The sequence below is a fragment of the Monodon monoceros genome, unplaced genomic scaffold, assembly GCF_005190385.1.
Source record: "Monodon monoceros isolate NGI ecotype Baffin Bay Population unplaced genomic scaffold, NGI_Narwhal_1 Super_Scaffold_4, whole genome shotgun sequence".
Classification (NCBI taxonomy): domain Eukaryota; kingdom Metazoa; phylum Chordata; class Mammalia; order Artiodactyla; family Monodontidae; genus Monodon; species Monodon monoceros.
The window spans coordinates 58,868,772-58,879,842 of NW_021703781.1; the positions used below are offsets into that span (position 1 = coordinate 58,868,772).

The window sequence follows — 11,071 nt, forward strand, 5'->3', positions numbered from 1 at the left end:
CCATGGTTCTCCTTCTCTTCCTGCTCTTGCTGGGGTCTTAACTGGCCGTGCTTTGCTTTACCCTTCCATGCTCCTGTGATGCTAAGTTAGAAGTAGAAATAAGTGAGAAGGAGGCTGCTAAAAATCAGCGTGAATCAAACACATTTGCTCCCATACGAGTTAATCATTGTACAGATGTCTTCCGCATCCCTCTGCTACTCACCTGGCCGTCACCCGATCCCCACATCCATCCACAGTCCTCTGCGAGCTGCACAGGTGCCATCATGGTCAGTTTCTCTGGAAAATGAAGCAGATCCTTTCATTGAAGGGCTGCATATTGAAATTGGCCAGATATAAATTCAGCTTCTCAATGCGTAGATCACTTTTACAAGACCTCTTTACTCTGAAATAGCAAGTGGCATGTGTGAACTATATTTGGAAGCTATAATATCCATCCATTTAGATAAATAGGTAATTACGGTGATGAATAGCAGCTGTGATATTAAGGCGCGTACAGCGAGATAGGAGTTAGGGACAACAGCCTCAGTCTGCCTCAGCTTTCACGTGGGAATTACACAGTGATTAAATCAATGTTACGCGTTCTGAGACTTGCTGGGGAAAAGTAAAGAGGAAGAATTATCCCTAAAAAGGAGGCAGCTTCTCCTTTAATGTTTGCCTCCCATTGTCTCTAAAAGGGAAACAGCAGAGGAGTGGGCTGGGGTGTATGTACCTGCTTTAATCCTGGCAGGGGCTTCTCTACCCTGTGAATATTGCTTGTTCAGATTAAAGAACTAACGGTTGGTCAGTTGACTTTCTTTCATTGGGACCCACAACAGGTCTCTCTATGGAAAGTTATACAGGCTTAAAAGGCACTGAACTGGGAGTTGAATGGAACCTCTATGTCTGTTGTCAACTCGAATTCACTGGGTGACTGTGGACACGCCTCTCTCTGTTTCACTCTCCTCTCCAGTATAAGCGAATAATACCAGCTGTGTCCTTGGCTTCACAGGGCTCTAGGGGCTGGGAGAGCCAAATGGATAAAAATGTTCCAAAATCCTGCCCTCTGAGTGAACATGGTCATTTTTTGCCTATTGACCCTGGTTTCTTACTCCATGAGGGAACACCGTCACATGACATTTCTTCCCATGCAGCCTCTCTCTCTCTCTCTCTCTCCCTTTTTCTCCTCCCCAGATTGTAGAGACGCTGTTTAACGCTCTAAACCAAAATTTAGTCCAGTTTGAGCTGAAGCCAGGGATTCAAGTCATTGTGTACGTCACACAGCTGACTTTAGGTGAGTGCCTGTTGGGATTCGTGGTGGTGGTGGTTGGGGGCGGGGGATGAGTATGGTGCTCTGATATCCTGGAGAGAAAAGGGAGGAGATAGTTACCAAACACTTTTCCATAAATGCCTGTAAATGGCTTTGTGTAATGATGGCAAAGAAAGATTAATCACATCTTTCTTGAGGCTTCCTGTTAAGGTGGCGAGAAGACTTTCTTAGAAGCGGCTTTGCTATTGAATTCCTGGATGATCTTGGGGAAAACCCTACAATTTCTTTGGGCTTTGGACTTAATTATGTTTTTTATCTATAACAGTTGGGGTTATATGAGGTAGTCCTCAGGCTCTCTTAATTTCTAGGATTCTCTGATTCAGTGAATCTTGGTTGGAAGACTAGATCAAATAACTTTAAAACTCTCTTTGATTTATAGTATGTAACTCTAAGTAGAAAAAGTGACCAGCTCTAGGTGGTTGATTTGTGAAAGGAATAAAAAAAGGCATGTGCCTTTGGGCATCCACCTCTGGCTCTCTGGGAAAGCCTATGTGCTAAACGTTTCTAATTAATAAAAACTTTTCAGATGAGGAGATTCCAAATGTACCCATCCAGCAGTGTTTTACCACAACAGTATAGAGGAAGAGATTGAAACACTCCATCAGTGTTTAATCCGGAGTTCCCAATGGGCCACCTATAATCATGTTGACAGGCAACTGGGCTGTCTAAGAGACAGAACATTCAAGCCCTATTCCTACTCCCCTTAGCTGTGTACAGTTTACACAAGGAGCAGCAAGTTTCCCCAGGCAGAGCAGATCCCTAAGAAGCTGTAGATCAGGGGTACCATTCTCATCATTGAAGCCAAGCTTCCTCTGCCCAGATAGCATGCAGGACAATTGGAGGCTGGATATAAGGATGGAGACCAGCTGGCTTCCTTTCTCCAACAGATACTCCCTCTAGCTAATAGCTTCCAAGTGAGCAAGTCTGTTTTTTCTTCCTAGCTCCACTGGTGGACTCCAGTGCTGGGCACAGCAGCTCAGCCATGCTTATGCTCTTGTCAGTGGTGTTTGTCGGCCTGGCTGTGTTTTTGATCTACAAATTTAAAAGGTATGTGCTACCATCACTCAGTTTTAATCGTGGGGCTAGATTCATGGGAGCTGATTCCTCCTGTAACCGACACTCCTAAACTCATCCTAAACAGGTGATTTTAACTGTCCCTGAAGCTCTGCTCGGCATTGGCGAAGAAAAGGAATGGTTTAGGGTCAGGGAATAAAGGAGCTTAAGAATCTGAACCCTCTCCAGTTTATAATTATGTTGAGTTAGGAAAATGAGGGGTAGCCTATGAAATCAGTTAATTCTCTTCAAGAGAAGTTTGAGGGGTTTTCAAACCTCACCTAAGTTTCTAAAGTAATGTCTCAAATATTTAAGAGATCTTTTTCTACAGCTTACCACCCATTCAGGGTGGTTAAGTGGAGAAAATGCAGCTGAAATCTGGTTATGCATATATGCACACACACATATTTTCTTATCTTGTATTGCTGATATCCAACATCTGTTTAAATTTGCATGCCAAAATATACAATTTTATACTCCTCCCTATTTTTCCTGTTTCTAGAGGGAAATTGATCAGGAAAACCAAACCCCAGAGGTATTCAAAAGTTATTTTTGCAGGCCAGAGGCGGGGTGATGTAATAGGATACTTATTAAAGACAAGAAATTGAAATCAATAATTCTGTACCATTATTTGAATAATGTAATACATCTACCAAGAGATATGCTGGTTAAGAGTATGAACTCGAAAATCAGACCCAATTTTAACTTTCAACATTTGCAACCTTAGGCAATTGAATTTGCCTCTCTAAGCCCTCATTTCCTAATGTGTAAAATGGAAAAACAATAATACTTTGTAGGTTTGCTATATGTTTTCAAGGTAGTAATATCTGTATCTAGTACATAATAAAAAATCACAAAAGCTAAGCTGCTATAAATAATATGCCTCCCAAAGGCTTCTCCTCTGTTACAAATTGGCACATAGTAGGGCTCAGACGTATCAGTGGCATAGAAATGTGCTTCATAGGAAGCCTGGGTAAAGTAAAAATATCATTAATTATTGTCAGATGAGTTTTGAAAGTATAACTTGGTCCTGGGAGTTTTTCTAGACGCTGAAGGTAATGCTTTTAGATTTTGGAAGAGATCAGTGGTAAAGGTGCTTCACTCTACCTCCCCCGCCCCCAGCCCCCATCAGCTCTCCTCTAGTGGATTTCTCAGGCTTAAAAACACCAGTTTTACTCAACAGACATCTCAGCATTAGCCAAAACAGCAGGAATTCTTAAACAGTCTCCACTAGAAGGACAGAGTGGGGTTTACCTTTCTGTTCAATTTATAGACCAGTTATGTGAGTTCACATCCTCTTGGATCAAGATGGGTCAACCCACCTGCCATGTTCCCTTTGAAGAAGGGAAAAGCCTTCATATCCAATGAGCGAGCAAAGATTCAGTATAGGAACAGTCTGGTCAAAGCAACACCCATTTATGGGTGTACTTCAGTTACACACAAAGCACACTTTTGTTCATTCAAGGATTTGGTTGTGGGGAAGCCTGGTGGTTGCTGGGACTTGAAGATCAATTAACCCAAATATATCACCTTCTGGTTCCTAGACGTGCATGCTCGCTGAGGACCAGGGCCAATAGAAGTCCTGCAAAGAGGTATTCGTGTCAGGTGTCTCCAAATTAAGACAAGATCTGCCCTGTGACTTAGAAAGTTTTCTGCTCTCTTGTAAATGTTGCTAAACCCCATAGACAGTCAACTTACTAATGTCGCCGTCTCTTAATGTGCAGACTTTAATACTTGAATCTATGCCAGTTAATGGCATCTCTGAATTATTCTACCTCTGTTGTCCCCAAATATCAGCCGACCCTTTCCGTGTCCCTGGCAGGGAATCAGGATACAGGAAACAAATACTAGTCAAACTGGATAAACGGCTTGAGTCAATTAAGAGTAACCAATCATCAATTACCTTTTCTTTTCTAGTCACCTTTTCTGGAAGTTTTCCTCCCAGTGCCCAAGCCCTTTGGCTGAGGTCCTTTTGGATCTCCCTTTGTTTCTTTGGTCTCCTTTCCCTCCTCACCACCTGGAACTCCAGTGATGGCTATATGGAGGGTGCATAGCTTGCTGACAAGTAAAGGTCAGGTTCTTATCCATGATTCCTAGAGTCTCCTCTGCTTCTTTCATTTCTGTCCAACAGAACTTTCTGCAAAGATGAAAACATTCCATAATCTATACTGTCCAATACAGTAGCCACTGGTATGGTGGAAACACTGAATTTTTAATTTTATTTAACTTCAATTAATTCAAATTTAAATAGCTACAGCTGACTAGTAAACACTTTGATGGCACAGGCTAGGGAGAGGGTAATTCTGTTTCTGTTTCCAGATCACTGGCCGTGCTGTTTTCAAACCCCAGAACTTTCTCTCTGCCATCTCCAGCATTAATTCATTAAGCCATTAATTTATTCAGCAAACATTTATTGAGCACCTGCTGTGTGCCAGGCACTGAAAACAATCTCAGTGTCCCAAGTAGTCACTTAATAGAGGAAGAATAGAATTATTTAAAGGAATCTTGGGGATCACGGTAACTCTATTCTCCTTCCTCTGTTAAGTGACCACATTTGATCCTATTCTTGGATAGTGACTTCTATTTTGTGATGTCTTCGTCAATATAATTAAAAATCATTTTGAGATGGCTTTTATTTTCTGAAAACTCTTCCTAACGAGACCTTCTTTCTATACTGTAGGTTTGTTTTTTCTTATTATCCAAGAAAAGTTTTGAAATTTTATATTTCTTCCAGCCTTTTTTCAGTAAGGCTTTCATCACAGTGCGAAGCCTACCTTGCTTTTTCTAAATTCCTCCCACGGACTTCTAATACTTAATCATAGTTGGAACAAACAAATAAAAACTGAAATTTAGGGCTTCCATGGTGGCGCAGTGGTTGAGAGTCCGCCTGCCGATGCAGGGGACACGGGTTCATGACCCGGTCCGGGAAGATCCCACATGCCGCGGAGCGGCTGGGCCCGTGAGCCATGGCCGCTGAGCCTGCGCGTCCGGAGCCTGTGCTCTGCAACGGGAGAGGCCACAACAGTGAGAGGCCCGCGTACCACAAAAAACAAAACAAAACAAAACAAAACAAAAAACCTGAAATTTATATAGGTGACTTGGATTGATCCATCTTACTCCTCTTATTAAAACTTACATGAATGTATAGCCCAAGACGTGCCTCTAAATCTCATTTCCCACCTTTCTTACCTGCAAAAGCGGGGTTTAATCTTGACTTATTGTCTCAACGGTCCTACAAGTGGATGTGTTAAGAAATAAAAAGCAATTTGAAAAAAAGTTTAAATGCTGCAAGTTGTGACATAAAATTCATTCCCTTCCAACCATCTATTAAAAATATTGAAAAAATGCCCATTTCCAGAGATTAAAATAAAGTGAACAGTCTTTATAAGGGCAAATGGATCCAAATCCTCACAGGTATCAATCATTAAAAAAGCAGGAAAGGGGAGGCAGTGACCTCTGGCTACAGCTCTGAAGTACCCAGACTTGTGTGAGCAGGAATGGTTTGACTGCCCCCAGCGCCTAATAAATATTACAGTTGATCCCAACGTTCATGAGTAATTTGTACTTTTATGATTAGAAGAAATCTAAGTCGTTAGGCTGCCTTTCTATTTAGATAAGAAGAAATTAAGGGCCAGCATGAAATTTTAATTACACACATTTAGAGGAGCCTGCGGTTTGCTGCCTCACATAGAATCTCTTCACTTAAGGTTCTTGTAAATTATAGTAAGCAGGTTTAGACCAGTAGGAGTCAGGAGGACACCTCCCTTAATGTATGGAAAGCAGCCATTAAAAACATGAAAACTGGACATAAATGAAAAGTAGAAACTGTCCATGTTTTAAACATATTTTGGGATCTTTCCTTCCAAATTAGCTATGGAAGACCTTATGAAACGCCTCACATTCTACCTCATTGTGGGGTTGAAGTAGGGAAGGGAATGTAGATGCTTGAAAATACCACTGGTTGGCACTAGGTCAACAGAGTGATTCTGCACAGAATGTTCTGTTTTGGGGTAGGTGTCAGATGTCTCAAGTTTTAATAGCATCTATGCCAGTAATCAGATTCATGAAATGTCTGGACTTCAGACCAATTTCCCCATCATTTAATGAGGTAAGAGAGGGCTCTTCTACCTGTAAAATTCTAAGATAAAAGTGTGGTCTTTTTGTTTGAGAACATAATATATGAAAATAGAGCATAGGCTTTGAGGTCATTTATTCATTTATTTGACAAATACTGAACGTAAACCACATGCCAAGCACTGCACTAAGTGTAGAGCAGTGAAAATGGAAAACGTAGACCTTGCAGACACGGGGCTTTTTGTGGGAGAGAAAGACAGACAGAAAACAAGTCCACACACATAGCCTATTCCATCACCCTAAACCAACACCCTATTCGTTTCTTTCATAGACACCATCCCATAATTACATATTTATGATGGGAGAGAGTGGGTGGTCAGGAGAGGCCTCTCAGAAGTGACATGTAAGCCAAATTCTGAAGGACAAGAAGGACACCGTCACGAGAAGAGTAGAAGGAGGTGTGTTACAGAGGGAACAGTTGATTCACCCCTCGTCCCCAAGGTGGGGACAAGTCTGATGTATCAGAATCTTGAAGCTCAAAAGTGTGGGTTTCAGACCAGCAGCATCAGTACCAGCTGGGAACTAGGCAGAAATGAAGAATTTCAACCCATCCAGTTCAGGCCTATAGAGTAACAAATGCATTTCAACAAGAACCTGGTGAGGCATAAGCATATTGAAGTTTGAGAAGTGCAGGATTAGAAGAAGTCAAAGGAGGCTACAGAAGCTGGAACACAGTGGGTCAGGAGATGATGGAGATGGGTCAGGAGATGAATACTCCAAGCAGATTTCAGTTTGAACCTACCTGCTCCTCCTACCTCAAGTCTGTATGCCTTGTTTCCAAACCTCCTACCTTTGTGTCTTTGAAGGAAGTTATTTAGCTTCTCTTAACCCTTGCCTTAATCCTCTCCACAATCCTGAAAGAAAGCTATTGTCATTCCTATTGAACAGATGAGGAAACTGACTATGGAAGTATTTAAGATACTTGGCCCACGGCTGGTGTTCTAAAACTGGTAGCAATGGCCATAAGTCTTTTATTTCTTGGCTATTCATAAAGAAAACCAATGTGAATCGACGAAACTGATACAAACTTAGAAAAAGCTGTCTTTTCACTATGATACAACCTCATGAGTCTCAAAGTCCAGCTCCTTTGTAAACGTAATAACTGGTAAATGTTTTAAGGGTTTTAGTGCACACTTGGTCGATAGCATTGCCCTTCTGTTTACACCTGCTGGTTTTGTGCCTCAGAAGAAGGTACATGTCTCCGGGAGTTCTGTGGCTTACATCTCCCCTGGGCATCTGGGCCTCTCCTTGTGTTCATTGGCCTCATGGGGACAGTATCTGGGTTGCCAGCCCCTTTCCCTGACATTGGTCCTGTAAATAGCTTCTTCCTCCACCTTAACACCCAGGATTTCCCAGTTGCCCCAGTCGGGCATGCCCCGTGATCGTAATCTGATTTTGCTCTGCCCCATGTAGGAAAATCCCCTGGATTAACATCTATGCTCAAGTCCAACACGACAAGGAGCAGGAGATGATTGGGTCAGTGAGCCAAAGTGAAAACGCCCCCAAAATCACACTCAGTGACTTCACCGAGCCCGAGGAACTGCTGGACAAAGAGCTGGACACCCGGGTCATAGGTATGTGTGCTGGTGTCACCAGGCTCCTGAGTCCTCTGTCCTCCAGACTCTGAGTCAGCCAGCCCATGTGGCCTGTCCTTCAGGCAGGACTAGTCTGGAGGGCGGGGGAGAAACCAGTTGGCTACAGCGACATAATCATGTTTTAAAGTGTCTGCCACCTCTGACCACCTGAAATTGGCAGAACTTTCTTCTCTTAGAAGTAGATCAAGATCAAAAGTGCTGGAGTCTGAGTGGGAGAGGGATGAGGCCAACTATTACTGTTGGACTTTCTCTTTATTTTTTCTATAAAGCAAAAGCATTATACGTCCCAATAATCACGTGAATAGGAACTCTGCCATCAGATAGCCCTGGATTCATTTTCTTGCTCTACCAATCTTCTAGCTCTGGGACCTCTCTGTGCCTCATATTCCTCATCTGTGAAATGGGAATAATAGCATCTGCCTTCTAAGATTGTTGTGATCATGAAATGACATATATCATTAGCACAGTGTCTGCCACATAATACGGGTTCAATACCTGTTGGCTATTAGTATTGTGATCAGCAGAGTATAAGATGGCAAGGTATCGCTCCTACCTTGTGGGCTGGGGTGGGAGATGGCAAACGTTAAACATAGGTAAGATAAGCCAGTGAACTGGTAGGATCGACTACCCAGGTGCCCTATTTCATAAGCACACATTAAGGTGGCTTGGTATTTAGCGATAAATAAAGCACAGACCCACGCCCTTGTGACAGGTACATCCTTACCTCCCTCTGTCTTCTCTCCCCTGCAGGAGGCATTGCCACCATTGCAAACAGCGAAAGCACAAAGGAGATCCCCAACTGCACTAGTGTTTAATACCAACAAGCCACGTGGTCAACCATCTTTCTGACTTTTTATTTTTGATGGTTCCTATTACTCTTATTATGGAAAACTGAAAATGTCTCTTTTACCTCTTGTTTACCGAGGGCCCCGTCATAAGTAGCAGGCAGACGCTGAGCTTTGGGAGGCGAAGGCATTCGTAACTGATTAAAATGAGACACAAAGAACAAATGGCTGTATTTGTGCTAAGGGCAAAGGATGCATCTTCGCATGGCTTTCTTGCTTCATTCTGCCATTGATAGCGTGAGGAATCTTGTTTTCCTTGCGGTCTTTCTTTCTTTTTATTTTTTAAGTTGGGTTGGCTTTCCACTAACCTCCCATCCTCCCCCCGACACAAGCCCGAATCACCAGTACCCGCCTCCTCCTCCCTCCCAGCACACACCTAAAACGTACACCATTTCCCAGTTAGGCCTGCAGGAGGAAGGTTGGTGGGGAGTGAGCGTAGCTGCAGGAAGCGCGCACACCTGTCGGAAGAGGCCCTGCCCCGTGCATGTCCATTGCAAGCTGCAGATGGCTTATTGTATATAGTTACAATGTAAGTAGCTCTTTATTTCCTGAGAAATAATTTAATGTTTAGTAAAAAAGAAAACAGAAAAAAGAAAGATGCGTCTGTTGGCTTATGCACCCACCTTCAGAGCTCACCCACCCCCAGGCCTGCTTGACGCTGGGTTCTGGATGCTCTCCAGTTGTCTGTCACACTTAACTCTTGCATCTCTGTGTCCCTGCCATCGCTGGTTTCTATTTCTGTATATAAAGGGGGGAGGGGGGAGGGCTTCTTTGAAACGCCTAGCAAAGGAAGGACGAGAGAGACATCATAGAACCTGGGTGTTTTTTTTGTCCCATCAGTGATGTGAAAGAAGTTGCCAGAGGAAGCCCACTACAGACTTCAAACTGAAACCCAGATGGGGAAACAAGGCTTCCCCTCCAAAAGGATGAGGTTGAGGATAGCTATCGGCCTGAGGTTTTCTCTAAAGAAGCCAGGCAGTGGGTCTAAAAAGATGACGTTCTGTTTTCCGGTTGGATTCCATGGAATTGAATAATGCTTATGGGGAATTCTCTGGCTCTTCTTACCCCAGAAAAGTCCCTTGGGCACTAGGTTAAGCCCAGTGAGTGCCTCAGCCTGGGAGAAGTTAGAGGTGGGAGGGAGTTGGCCTTCGTGGGATCCTGTGACCCTGCAAACCCTGCAGGCCCCAGAGGGGTGTAGCCTTTAGCGATCTTAGTCAAAGTTGATTCTCGCAAAGCTGTGCCGCTTGCTCGTCAGATGTACACAAGTACACAACTTCCTTAAAGTCAGATGTCTACCTTCAGTTCCCTGAAGGCAGTTCTAGCATCTGGGGCGAGTGACTTTCAAAGCCAGTGTTCTCTTTTCCTGCACCCCAGCCCGTTCACACGGTTCATGTGTCAGTTCTTTTTAGGAGGGTCACTCTAAGCCATGCTGTAAGCATTGTTTTCTTTTCAGGATCAGCCTGAGCGTACTTGTTTTATAAAAATGATATACTGTATGTATATATATATATATATATATATATATATGGGAGAAAAGGCTGAATTTTTTACCTGTTCATTTTTGTGGGATATTGTTCACGTCCTTCTTTGTGAGACCCTGAGAGAATGTGACCTTGAGGAATCGGACTGGCTACATCATAGATCAGAATTAGGAATATTTCTAAAGATCTTGCCTTTTCGTTTCAAGGGTTAAATGGGGCAGACAATTGCAATACTTGTACTAAACACTGGAATACAAATGCATGAGTCATATCTATATATACAGTATATGTACATATACTGTTCTTGGTTTTATCGTTCCATTTGAATATTTCTACTGTAAAAAAAAAAACAGACAGTGGTTTTGAAATTGTTGAAAATAAATGTATTTTTGTACATCAAAGCTATATGCCTAGCTGAGAGTTCTCTCTTTGGGCAGTTGTCTTGATCTGTTGTATTATTCGACTATGGCTGCAATAATGCTCCGTGAGAGAAAAAAAAAAAAACGACTAGCTTATGACAACATATATTGATGTTTTGCTTGTGAGTCTTCAGGTCGGCTGTGATTTGGGTGAGCTCAGTTGGGACTGACCAGGCTCTCCTGGGCTAGGAGTTTGGATGCAGGCTTCAGTTGTTTGAAGTCTGTTCCATGAGTTGTC

At 42.9% G+C, this 11,071-nt stretch overlaps 1 protein-coding gene across 1 annotated transcript in view; it reads left to right on the forward strand.

Moving 5' to 3' along the window:
- SORCS3 (sortilin related VPS10 domain containing receptor 3) overlaps nt 1-10,819 on the forward strand; it is a 588,390-nt gene extending 577,571 nt beyond the window's left edge. Inside the window, exons 24-27 of the mRNA XM_029245625.1 lie at nt 1,171-1,270; nt 2,248-2,353; nt 7,907-8,067; nt 8,839-10,819. Coding sequence (XP_029101458.1) covers nt 1,171-1,270; nt 2,248-2,353; nt 7,907-8,067; nt 8,839-8,903 — 432 coding nt within the window. The 3' untranslated portion in view covers nt 8,904-10,819. The remainder of the gene's footprint in view (nt 1-1,170; nt 1,271-2,247; nt 2,354-7,906; nt 8,068-8,838) is intronic.
- The last annotated feature ends 252 nt before the right edge of the window (nt 10,820-11,071 follow it).